The following is a 13519-nucleotide window of genomic DNA, read 5'->3' as shown; positions in this document are numbered from 1 at the left end:
TTCGGAGTTTGTTGGTGCTTTCATACTTGGGTGGAGTGCATTTGATCGTCTGGATATTTGGTGTTTTTTTGTCTTTAACTTGCACTTTTTTTTCGTTTGAGACTCCTAATTAAATGTTAGGCAGTTTAAAAGTGTCGCTATTGCGTCAGGCCATGTCTGAGTTAGGATGAAAGACATCGATTGCCTTGCAATTTACTTGTTTTGTATTTGTTAGACGATTAGTTTGACTTTGTCCAAGTTCTTTATAATGATCTCCTTTTTGTAAGTGCCGCTGGGTGTTTATCAATACAATCTTCTCATTTTTTACCAAAAAAAAAAAATCTTGCTAATGAAAGGATAGGGTGGTGGAAATTCTGACCAAATCCGCCTACATTAGGATTACTAATGGAGTATTAGATTAGGAAATTAATTGACTATGGGAAACAAGTTTATTTAGTGTATTTAAACAAATTCTCTACCAATACATATACATAATTTTATATATATATATATATCATATACGGTTCGATATGGATCGGAGCAGTTTGGAATGGAAAACCACTAACATAAATTCATAGACCAAACCATAGAACACAGTTTCAAATTTTTTAAAACCAGGACCAAACCATATTACTCGAAAATAGAGGCAAACCATTCAGTTTGGATTGGATTCGCAAATTGACAGTTATTTTGCTCACCCCTAATTCGTATGTAGAGGGCAAAAAACAGTGGCTCAAGCGGGGAAGAAATTTGGAAAGAACTAGTGTTAATTTTCGGCTAGAAACGAAATTTGATCTGTGATTGATCTTTGTATCACACGATGGTAACTTTTTTTTTCTGTTGACTATTCAGAGATTTTGTTTTGGTCTTTCATTAGACTCTGGGATTTGGGTGAAGGGAAGAGATGTTGTAGGTGAAAGATTTTTTTTGTTCAATTGTTAAAAGATACTATTACTGTAATTGATAAGTGTCTATGGAATCAATTGTTAAAAGATTTTTTGTTGTTCAATTGTTAAAAGATATTTTTAAGAGATATTTGGGTAATTGTGTTTTTACGGGTAGATAGATATCACAGTTCATAGTTTTTTTTGTTGTCAAAATGATATAATTTATTGATAATAGGAGAAATACATCGAAAGGGCAACCATCCCACATGAGGGAATAAAGCAACCGCAAAGGAGGCCTAATCTCCAGAAGCCACAAAAAATCAGAATCTCACACAACCAAGTGTGCAAGCAGACAAAGAAAATCTCAATCAATGTAGCACCAAATAGGAACAACAAAAGCCTATGGAAATCCCAAACTTTGAAAATGTTGTCCATGAATGTGAATCGCCTGCACACCCCTATCTAAAGCACCCAAATCACTAGCAAGAAATCGCTGACGGAAGAATCCTCACAGACAGGAGTATCTGGACACAAGTCCAATGCGAGCCTCCATTGTCACGGCGAGCACTGGCCATGGCCCAACAAATTGTCGGCAGCCCATGACTGCAGTGAGACAAGAAAGCAAAGCCACAAAAATAGAAAAAACCAACAGCAAACACCACACAACCCCCAAAAGGGATTAGCGAGACTCCTGAAGGGGAGAGGGAAATAAGAAGCTAAAAAAACAATAGAATACTAGCAGAAAACATAACAAAAAATCAGAAAAATACCCCTGAAACCCTAACCTTGACAAACCCAGAACACCGCCACTGTTGCACCACAACAGTCACCATCCACTGCCCCCCCACCACCAGTTGCCGCGAAGCGCACCACCTCCAACAAATATCGTAGATCCAACCACCGCCACCACCAGCCACATATCTGACCACCACCATAAATACTAGCCGACGATTTGACCTCGGATCAGATGAGATCACCACCACCGCAACTAGCCACTGCGACCACATCACCACTAGAACCCCACGAGCAGCAACACACTACTACCAGCACCAACGGCTAGCCATTAATGAAAGCAAGAAGTAAAGGGAGAATAGATCTAACGGCCAAACGGGAAAGGGTCGGCTAAGAGAGAGATGAGAGAAGGAAAGAACAACGCGAGGGAGGGGGGTAGGCGATCTGTGTAATGACCCGTCTCAGCTGACCGGCTAACTATTCGCCTAACCACGTAGCTCAAAAGGTTAATCTTAAGTTATACAGTGGTTGCTTGGGTTTCCTTATATTACATTTCTATCTTCACTTGTTCCCCGATGTGGGACAACAACTTGGGGGATTGGGTTGCCACAATCTCCCCCACCTTGTGATGCAACGTCCCCGTTGCATTAGCCCAGCAATCTTCCCTTGGTGGTCATAGTATGACACTTAATTCAGTACAACAGAGTCAGTGTGCTCATACCAGATTCTAGAGGTGGCCCCCACTATGTAGATTAGGGTTGTGCGCTGATACCAATTGTAATGACTCGCCTCAGTTAACCTGCTAACCATTCGTCTAACCACGTGGCTCAAAAGGTTAACATCAAGTTATACAGTAGCTACTTGGGTTTCCTTATATACGATTTCTATCTTCACTTGTTTCCCGATGTGGGACAACAACTTGAGGGATTGAGAATTGCCACACGTTCCTTTTCCTACTAAAGATTCCGATCATCCAAACTGAACCTAATAGTAATGAGGAGAAAAGGTGAAGCAAAAGAATAAATCTTATCGGGTGATAATTATAGAACAAAGTAAAAAGGAAAAATCTAGAACTGAGTAGTATCAACATTTTAGGGTTTGATTGGCAAAGTTTCTAAAGTTACAAACTAAAAAGGAGTTTTTAATTAATCATCCTTTTTTGGGGGCACTATGTAAGTTTCCATCCCTAGTAATTTTGGGGGTTATGTTTTCATCCCCTTTGTGTGTGCTTTACCATATTTACCCTTATTATTATATATATACGTCAAGTTTTTTGAATTTGGGGATGATGATTTTATTTCCATATATAACTGATTTGATGGGGATTCCAAAATGAGAGTCCATGATTTTAGGCCCATTTGTAACTGATTGAGCATTTTTGATAATTAAGGAAGTTCTTGAAATTTGTAGTGGGGGCAAGATTAGGGGGATGATTGCATTCCATATATAACGCAATTAGTGAGACTAATCTGATCATTTTTTTAGGGATCATTTTTGGTTTAGAACATGGCATATTGAGAATGTCTGATCATGTTTTTTAGGTTGCCCTGTTTGTAGAACACGGCATATTTGGTTTAGAACATGGCAAGTTTAGAACATTTTCATGATTTCATGAAAACATGACTTCCAAATCTTATACCAAAAAATTGATCATCTTTTTCATGAATACACCCTGATTTAAGTCCAACAAATTTCACAGTTATTCAAATAAACCATGAATAAAACAATAATCATCATTTATTTTTGAATCATTCAAATAGGCCATGTTTGTTCAGATAGGCCATGTTTATTTTTGAATCATTTATGTTTACTTTCATGACCTATGAATCATGATTTCATGTTCACGAATGGAATATCGTCTAGAAACTCCAATCCGAAAAATAGGACTCTAATCTGAAACGGAAACCTTATTGGCCGAACATGACCTATAAATTATGATTTCTAAAATAATGTTCTAAACATGACAACTTACTGGGTTTCCACAAAATAGGTGATGTTCATGTTTTCATGACCTATAAATCATGATTTCATGTTCATGAATAAAATATCGTCCAACAACTCCAATTTGAAAAATAGGACTAATCATGTTTAGCCAGAAAAGAAGAAGAAGAAGAAGCTAGCGGTAGCCATATTTGAATGTTTCAAATCATGACGAAATAAGAAGGATCGGGGATTATACAACTACTACTTAATTAACAAACTAGGACAGTACTACAATATCATGTATGTAAGATTCGAAAGGAGCTCCGATCTGAAAAACCCACCGATAGCTTCTTTTTCCCTTTCCGGCAAACAAAGTGGAAAAAAAAGGCGACGAATTCGTCTACGCTAAACGCTTCGGGCAGCGGCGGTGGAGGAAGATGGCAAGCATCTGTTGAGCGCCGCTGATTCCGTCGCCTCGACGATTGCAACCATCCCGTTGTGACCTGGTCAATCGGCGACGATTTGCTTATCGGTGACGGTGCTCCGGATGAGTTGTTCATGCGGCTATGATCTTGATTGGTGGGCATGCGACCATCCCATTTTGACAAAATGGTTGAGGATGAAATGGTTTTGTATTGGGGAGGTGGTGGTCGAGATTTTTGGGAGTGATTTATGGGATTGGATGATCGAATACATAGGCTGAATTACAGGGACTTCTGAAGTTATCTTTTCGTCCCATTTTTCTGTGAATATATATATAAGGGTACTGTTGGTATTAAAAAAGAGGAAGGATGAAATCATAAGTGGAAAAAAGTCAAAGGATGAAAACTTACGAGGAGTGACGCAGGAGGATGATTCTTTAAGTTCCCCAACTAAAAATTTCTAATCAATTGCCACATTCAAGGTGGGTTTCCCATATACTGTATGTTTCACAAGTAAATTATAGTAACTGACTTTCAATTGGAAGAGTAATGAAAATAAGGAAAACAAGTAAAGTACCGTACAATCAGTTTTAACCGCAAAGGATGATGAATTGTAAATGCACACATCCTAGTTTGAAACTTGACGATCTCTTGGAGTCGGACCTTAAGAGAGAAATTTTTTGTGAATCTCCTAATCCCGTCGTGGATGGCTTGTCTTTGGCCAAAATATGCATAATCGAAGTGCACGTAAACTAACACAAATACCCATTCCCTACCATCGGAAAAAATACCCGTTAATTCAAACTCTTCTGTCATAAACAAAAGAAAAAATAGAAAGAAAGAAGGGGCCACCAAGATGGGGCAATAATAACCGGACTGGTGAGGGTTATCAGAGTTCTCAGTATTTTCAGTGGAAGGGAAAATAAAGGAAAGGCCAACATTTTTTCATCACAAACTGCCAACAAATAATGTCATTGGAAAAGTGGCAGTTTGGTAATTGCATAGGATAGCATCTCCTCCCCGAAACCCAACCCAAACCGTATCACTGACTGGTCGCCTTTGACCAGCCTTTTTGGATGCCAATTTGCCATACCCTTTTATTCAGAAGTTCAGGCTGCTGCTATTGTCAGTACTGCCCCCACATTGCAGTAATGTACTCTCACCATTTCTCCTGCCAAATAAATTAATGCTTACATACCGGTAAGTCTATTGGTACAGCAAAAAGGAACAAATTTTGTGTACAAATTTTTTATGGAGCACATTACGGGTCTTGTACAAATGATCCAAATTGTTCATTAAATGTAAAACAGTTTTTCAAAGGCTCCCGCAAAAAATTAGCTCAATCCGATACTTATAAGTGCTCAATCCAACATATAATGTTTTATTATCCTGGAATCTAAATCAAAAGTTAGATGATTGGATCGAACACCTATACGTATCGGATTGAGCTGATTTTTTTCGAGAGCCCTTGAAAAACTGTTTTACATTTAATGAACGGTTTGAATAATTTGTGTGAGATCCGCAGTGGACCGCACAAAAAATCTGTACACAAAATCTATCCCCTTTAGCTGTACCAGTAGACTTACTGCTTACAAATATACTACACCTATTACATGTGTATGGAGTAACTGCTCAATCGATCTATTAGGGGTATCCTACACTATACTAGTATACTACTACTATATATACTACGTATATCATTTCATTTACATGAAAAAATGAATTCATGCAGAGAAAAATGATTATTTGTTGTTTTCTATTAATATCATATGCTAAAGATGAGATGTTTCAGCTAGGAAGCAGGTTAATTAGTTCTTTATGAGTATTCAACTCACTCTTAGACAACTTTTATGAATTTATAAACTGCTCGTTGAGATCATCCGAGTAAATCATTGATACAAGAAAAAAAGAATATTTTGTAACTATATCTGATCGCCTATTCTTTTAAAAGCACATGCAAATTTGCAAACAAAATCCCTATCAAAACTTCAATTCTCCAATTCTTATTAAAAAGAGGAGGCCTATTGTGGGTAAGGCCCAACAAGCCTCCTCGTGAACTTGTTGCACTCAAGAAAGTCATTTAAGCTATGTGTATTGTTCTTCTCGTTTCGTTAGCGATATGATTGAGACATATTTTTTACTAAATTTTCTCACATATATTCCAACAAGTCCTTAATTTTTTTCAATACAAACATGTTTCATCCAAGTTATTCACGATGTCTGAATATCATTCTACTGGCCAAAACGAAAGGATCGAATCACTTTTAGATACTAAGAAAATCCTATTTAGAGTCAAGCAGAGTCTGTTGTGCTTGGGGCACACTAGGGTCCCTAAGTCTCTCGAAGAGGGTCATCAAACAAAAAAATTACTCCCTCCGTCCTGGTTTGTTTGTCTATTTTTTGACTTTTTGAGAGCGTTTGATTTCTCAAAAAATTGTCTATAATTTTCAATTCGTAATGTTTTTAATATGCAATATGGATCTTATTTGATAGATCTCAATTAGTTTAATTATACAAAATCTTCAAAATCATAAAAAATATTATAAAATGTAAGATATAAGTATATTTTTGAAAGACACGAATTTCGACAATTGGAGAAACAAATTGGGACGGAGGGAGAAAAACATGTAAACAAAGAACAAATTTGGGAAACGAATCCTTCGCGGGATCTAGGGGTTACCAATCCCTTCAGTACTCTAATCCTAATTACTCCAAGAGAGTTATAAACAGGGCCCATATAAATCATATACTTATCCTAACTGGAAAAAAAAAAAAAACCTTGCTAGAAATAAACAATTTTTTTTTATTTTTTTGCTCGGCTAGAAATAAACAATTTTGACCTCCAGTGTCTGAAATTGGGAGTATATAATGGTGTTACCACTAGTGTTTAGGTTAAAAAATTACTACAGCATGGCAATATGGCATGCACCAGAAATTAATAAGAGTGAGATCATCACTTCATCATTTATGTACAGGAAAATGACATCAACAAGGACATGTAATTTCATATATCTCCATCAAATGCATCAACAAGGACATTTAATTTCATATATCTCTCCATCAAACGGCATCAACAAGATCATTTAAATTCATATATCTCTCCATCAAATGGGAGTATATAATATGTAAATAAATCCCACCTTAATTGTATATGTACTAATTAATTAATGTTGGTTTTCAATTAGGACTAGGAGGGGTTTGGTTATTTTGTGAATTATTTGCCAAAGCAAGGATGGAATTGGCAAGCTTGTTAATGGCATCAACAAGGCCATTAATGCCTTGCCTAGTGATCTCAGCTTTAGACTCCTCAATCTGCAGCCTTCTCTCTTGCAAACTCATTAGATCTCTGTGCCTTTTCTCTTCTCTCTCCTCACAAGCTTGTATAGCTTCTGCTATTATTGATGCACTTTTGGAAATTGCTGAGCCAATTAGTGCCTCATTTGAAATGTTACTACTACCACCGCCACCGCCTCCACCACTTGTTCCCTCTCCTCCTTTTCTCCTCCTTTTTGCTGCTGAATCTGAATGCTCACTTGTATCAGAATCTGAGCTATCACACACATCTCAAAAACATGAAAAATATGGAAATGAAAATTAATCATTATATACATTTTGAAATTTAACTGCTGTATCAAATAATTGAAATGGGAATTAATGACAATTCAAAATTAATTAACAGTCACTTGTGGTCATTTCCAAGAGGGTGAAACGGGAGGCGGGTAAAAAAACCAATGCAAATTTAGGTCTTACGCAATTTATGCAAGATATTTCAATATATAAGGTTGCAGCAAATTGTAGAAAACTCAAAATCAACACCCCACATTTTAAAGTCATTCTTTTATAGTTTAGGGTGTTCGGGTTATCCTACACATAAAACTCAATTATCAAACCCCCTAAAAATTTTTTAAGCTGGAATAAAGATACTATTTATTACAGGTAACTCATTCACAATCATTATCCCACCAACCATTTTTTCGATGGCTGTTAAAAAATAAAAAAAAAACCCACCACTTTTTCAATGTGTGCATGCAACATGTATGCATGTGCCATAATTAAACTATAATTAAACACAAGATCAATGGTGGATTTTTCTCTAAAATGTTTGTCTATAGTTTAAAGACTCTTGTTTCTGTAAGGGAATTTTAATTGTACGTGAGGAGAGTAACCCCGTCTCAAAATCTATGTTCTTGTAGGTTTAATTTAGCCCATTTTTAGACACCAAATTAAAAGACAAACAATCCACGTCCGTGGAAGAGGCTTGTGGTTGCAGTCTTGCAATTAATTTATGCGTTGGAAGTAGAGTGTACCAACCAATATTAATAATTGTTGAAGACCATATTCCAACTGGTTCATTTTTACCAGATCGCTGAGGGTTTTTTTCCCCTCCCCATAGGTAACCACGTTAGTAGGTTAGTGTGAAACAAAAATATACACAAAGAGCATCAATCCAAATCTCTGTTCGATCAAATCCAACCTCTAAGAAACTTAATTGTGCATTCGGCTAAAAACGTTTAGCCCATATATATTTTTAGAAATTAGAGATACTCTGGCCAGTTCGTGTTAAACGCTTATAAATATAGTATCTAATAACAAATACTACTACATATTAGTGGAGTAATCTTTTAGCTTATATATATCCCAGAAGGAAAGAAAATCAGAGTGACGCTAGCTGTTAATTTAGCAATAATTACACTAAAATACTACGTCCGTATGTAGTCTTTTATTTGGACAATGGAATTCCTATTAATTTTACTCTAATTAACCTAGGGAAAAAAGGGAAGGGGTTATTGGGGTTTGACATTCCTCAACTTCAATGGGCCTAGTCCAAAACATCATCAACTGCTTTGTTGCCGCACCATTATTTTCAGTATTTCTTTTTTTTAAATATACAGATGATCAAAATCCATTAGGAAAAAGTTTCATAATAGATTTGAGTCACATGCAACAATGGCAACCAAACCAATAAATCAAAGGTTCCGTAAGATAGGAAATCGGAGAGAAGACATATTGGGGACTGCACGTAGAAAGAGGCATTGGTTCTAGAAATCCAAAGCCAGCATACGGACTGAAACGTACATTTATCACATTGTATGCATATCCACCATTGATAGTGATTAATGATCATCAACGTGCATAGAGTGGTCTAGACAAATTTACCACAGAAAATAAAATAAATATTTCAAAAATCACTTAGGTTGTCACTCCAAAAGTATTAAATCTCATACAATTTGTCTCCTTCATATATAATACAGTAAAATCATTCATCCGTCCGATGGTTAATGGGCTAAATATCCAAGGCAACTAGGAATCGATCGAGAGAGAGAGAGAGAGAGAGAGAGAGAGAGAGAGAGAGTACCTACTGTTGGCAATGGCTGTTGAGATTGTGGAATACCATGTGGTGGTTGTGCAGCTGAAGCCGGTGGAGGTGGTGGCAGTAGTGGTAGTGGAGGAGGGATAGGTAATACAGCTAATGGAGCCGAAATAGGATATTGCAATAAAGGAGGCAATAATATTGAAGGAGGCTGCTGCTGCTGTTGGACCACCACATCATTACTACTGCTAGATCTAATTTCCACCACACTAGAACCACCAGCACCACCACTCGCCACCACTCTTAACCCCTCTCTCCTCTCCACCACCTCCACCAACGCCTGAAAAATCTCCGGCAACATATTCGAAGGCAAATTCCTCTCTTTCCTCTCATGCTTATCAATCTTCCAATAACTATGGTCATTAGCACTAGTAGTAGAACTAGACCCCCCTTGATCTCCTACTTCTCTTAATTTCCTTTCATAATCCCTAACTTTCTTGAAATCTCTCATGAGGTTATCCCACTTGTCATTACACTGGTTTTGGCTCCTCAAACACCCATTTCTCCAACAATAATCTTCTACCCATTTCCACCTTAGCTCTGCTGGTTTGTTAATGATGATATTCTTCCCCCCTTCAATGTTAGTGGTACTAGTAGTAGCAGTAGTGATTTCCCCTATTCTCCTCATTCTTCTCTCATCATCCATTTTTTTGGCCTTTATAAGCACCATTGTCTCTTGGACTGTCCAGTTCCCTTTCCTATAGTCCCTTAACACAATACTATTTCCTCCTTGATTAGCCATTTCTTCAAAAAGAAATGGTTTGGTCATGAAAGAGACTACCTAGCAAGGCATGCTACAAGAGAAATTTTGAGAGAGAGAGAGAAGAAGAAGAAGAAGAAGAAGAAGCTGAAGTAAGGAAGAGTAAGGAAGCTCTATGGCTAAGAAAATTTGGTTCAATAGGCAAAAGAATAGGGATGGAGGGAGTAAAAACTGCAGCTTTTCCTATATCTCTCTAATTTTTTTAACTTCCTTAAAACTTATGTGGATATTCAAATTTCATACGAGTCAAATATCAAAAAAGGGATTAAATTATTTCCACATTTGGTGGAAAATTCACTGTTTCCATCACCGTCATTTATGGACCGCATCGTTCATCTTATAACCCATAGAGTAATATATCCACAGAAAAAATCAGCTTGATCGGACATCGATAGATTTTACCAAATAATTGAATTTCGATTTTGTAAAATAAATGATCTGATTCTTTAAAGATAAATTATCCATGACCGTCTATTTTATAAACTAAATTCAATTTGTAATATATTTATCGATATCCGATCAAATCGATTTTTTTGAGTTAATATATCATTCTGGAGGCGGGTGGGTGTTGGTGGCTATGGCAGATGAGTTTGTTCTAGGGTTTTGGTTTCAGGTTTTGGGCTAGTCTGTTGAGGTTTTGGGCCGGGTCTGTTTGGGCTCGGTCGGTTGGCTCCTTACCAACCTTTGTTTAGGTTTTTTTTTTCTTCTGGTTTATGCTCAGTCTGTTGGGCCTAAATTAGTTCCTCCGTGTGTTTGGAGAAAAGGGTCTTGGGTGGTCAGGCCAGTGTATCTAATTTCCTATTATCTTTGTACTTTTGGTATTAAGTTAATGAAATTTACTTTTGCTAATAAAAAAAAAATATCATTCTAGAGTTTTCCAAGATGAATAATTCAAATTACTTGCTGTAATAAAGGCACGATGTGATGGGTGTCGAAAATTGTTGATTTTCCACCAATAAAGTGAAAAGAATTTAATCTCAATAAATAAAAAAAGGTTGCAAGTTCAGGAAAATGCTACTGAAGGTCCACAGTGGGTCTATCTAAGCACGGTGAGTTGTTTTTTTGGAATGCCTAAATGGGTTTTGCACTCCATTTTTTACAACTGTACTTCAAATTTTGTCCAATAATATTTTGGTGAGTATAATTTGAATATCAATACACTTTTTCAATTTGGTCCACATTCTTGTACTTTCAATTTTGGTCTCGTTCCGCTAAAGTTCTTATTTTTTACTCCCTCCATCCCTATTCTTTTGTCTTTTTTGAAAGTTCATGTCATTTTTCAATTGATTATATCTAGCAATCTATGATGTTTTAGGTAATTTTGAAAACTTTGTTTAAAAGAGCTTATTGAAATCTATCAAACAAAATTCATTTTGCATACAAATAGTATTACCAATTAAAAATTATAATCAATTTTCTATCCAGTTATGATAGAACGAGAGGCAATAGAATGGGGATGGAGGAGTAAGTACTTAGTATTTTTTGTTTTACGAAATAAGTCAGTCTTTCACAATATATCACTTTTAATTCAAAAAATAAATATTTATTTCAAAAATAAATACATATTTGAGTTAGTAGAACACACATTCAACATACATCCAATGTTGGAGATATAAAATAGAAAAGGGAGAAGATGCAGCACTCCAGGGCTATCAGCTTATCACGTGTTTGTCTAAAGTTGTTTATTAGGATGTAGGAGTAGTATAATTTTTTTAAATGCAGATACGGGATACAAGAAGAATGAAAAGGTAAACTGCATGTGGATCCATGTTTTCACTCTCTTTCTCTTCTCTTTTTCACTTTCCTCCCTTAAAATTTGCTACCTTTTTTGAGCTTTACTTTGATCTCCACTTCCCCTTAAAATCTTCAGAAATCTTCAAAGTACGTATAAAGCTCATATCCAAATCTACCAGTAATTCAAGCCACTACTAAGGCCCCGTTCTAGGAGTCCGGCCTCAATTCATAAAGAATTGGAGGATCCTCCAATTTCAATTCAACGGTCAAGATTATCCTAGTGGCTCAAGCTCCAAAGTTCATATGGTATTCTACGGACACACAATTACTCCCCAAATATTTTTCAATTACATAAGCGTCTTCCCTCCCTGTTTTTTTTGAACGGCGAAAAAATTTCATTAATCTTCGAAGTTATTACAAAAAAATTATTAATTTTTTTTAACGGCGTCTTCTCTCCCCGTTAAACCTACCTCTGAAAAACTTTTTTTATATAGCTCATGAGAATTTTTTCGACCGATATCATACAGCTCATGAGAATTTTTTACTAATATTATATCAGTAATTTTTTTTCTTTTAACATGGTTTTTTTCACTGATATTATCTTATTATGTAGCTCATGAGATTTTTTTTACTGATACTAGTGTATTTCCACGTGTGCTTCGCACTGTATCGTGTGCTCATTGATGTAGTTTTGTATGTAACAAAGTTGAAATTAAGATTCAGTTATGGAAATTAGAAAGAAATCGTAAGAGTAAGTAATTGAAAGTAAGAGAATTTTTACAGAAAAAATATTTTAGAAGAAATGCAAAAGGAGTTCTTTGATTAACCATGTGAATCTGATAGTTCTTTGAACCTGCACATGTTATTAAAGTTACGATATGAAATTTTACTAATGTTTGAAATTGGTAAATTGGTGCATGGAATGTGATAATTGGAGAATATTTAGGAAGTAATAGGTGCTTGTAGAATACTATATGAGCCTTTGGGGCTTGAGATACCAGGGTAATCCTAACCATTGAATTGGAATTGGAGAATTCTCCAATTTCCTATGGATTGGAGAGGAGCCAGACTCTCATTCTAGAACCTTAAATAAGTACTTTTTTAAGAAGGTAATTTCAAGCTCAAAAATAATGTGTTTACGCAAATAATTTTTCTACCAATATGAATCTTGTTTAATAGATCTCATCAAGATCTTTTATACGGTGAAAAAAAATCAAAAAATTATTTTTCATTTACATTATTTTTTAAGTTTAAAAATATAAAATAAACTGCTTATTTTTTTAAAAAGTTTCTGAAACCGGGCCTAAGCACAATTAAAGAAAGCTAAAATTTATGTGTACGTGCGTGTGAGAGAGAGATGGGATCTTTTGCGGTGAAAAGCTTACCATTGTCGGAAAAGGCCAAGCAAAGCCATTCAAACTAGCAGAGCAACAACTCCCAAAAATTACACACACAGACACATAGAGAGAATGTGACAATTCAGGGGCGGAACCAGGAATTTCGGTTAGTTCATGGGGTCAAAAATTAGATTTATATATAATATATTTTTTCTACACACAAGTCCAAAAATAACTAAATTAAGAGGTTAATTATAAGATCGAAATGCATTGATAATTCATTTTTGCGTCATAATTGGCCCCAAAAGACTTATTATATTTGAAAAATAATGCATGATAGTCTTATTTCTAGCACTATCAACTCTTGAAAAGAA

The 13519-nt window shown here is 35.8% G+C and overlaps 1 protein-coding gene across 4 annotated transcripts; it reads right to left on the bottom strand.

Annotated features, from left to right (window-relative positions):
• Positions 1-6923: 6923 nt before the first annotated feature.
• On the bottom strand, positions 6924-10261 carry LOC131313025 (uncharacterized). Of its 4 annotated transcripts, none has more exons than XM_058341081.1 (2): positions 9300-10261; positions 6924-7506 (listed from the first exon to the last, which is right to left on the bottom strand). In XM_058341081.1, exons 1-2 carry the CDS (start codon positions 10081-10083, stop codon positions 7121-7123), a joined length of 1170 nt encoding a protein of 389 aa, XP_058197064.1. In that variant the 5' UTR covers positions 10084-10261; the 3' UTR covers positions 6924-7120. The 4 variants fall into 4 exon arrangements, with proteins under 4 accessions (XP_058197064.1, XP_058197066.1, XP_058197063.1 ...); XM_058341083.1 differs by having other exon boundaries at positions 6924-7493; positions 9300-10249; XM_058341080.1 differs by having other exon boundaries at positions 6924-7488; positions 9300-10249.
• Between the last annotated feature and the right edge of the window lie 3258 nt (positions 10262-13519).

Source organism: Rhododendron vialii, chromosome 13a (genome assembly GCF_030253575.1).
Source record: "Rhododendron vialii isolate Sample 1 chromosome 13a, ASM3025357v1".
NCBI classification, from domain to species: domain Eukaryota; kingdom Viridiplantae; phylum Streptophyta; class Magnoliopsida; order Ericales; family Ericaceae; genus Rhododendron; species Rhododendron vialii.
This window is presented reverse-complemented; position numbering and strand designations above follow the sequence as displayed.

Excerpts from the sequence above, each read along its gene's own strand:
- LOC131313025 (XM_058341081.1), bottom strand. The coding sequence starts at position 10,083 with ATGACCAAACCATTTCTTTTTGAAGAAATGGCTAATCAAGGAGGAAAT. Across the intron at positions 7,507-9,299 it reads ACAGCCATTGCCAACAGTAG|ATGTGTGTGATAGCTCAGAT; the intron begins GTACTCTCTCTC and ends CATGTTTTTGAG.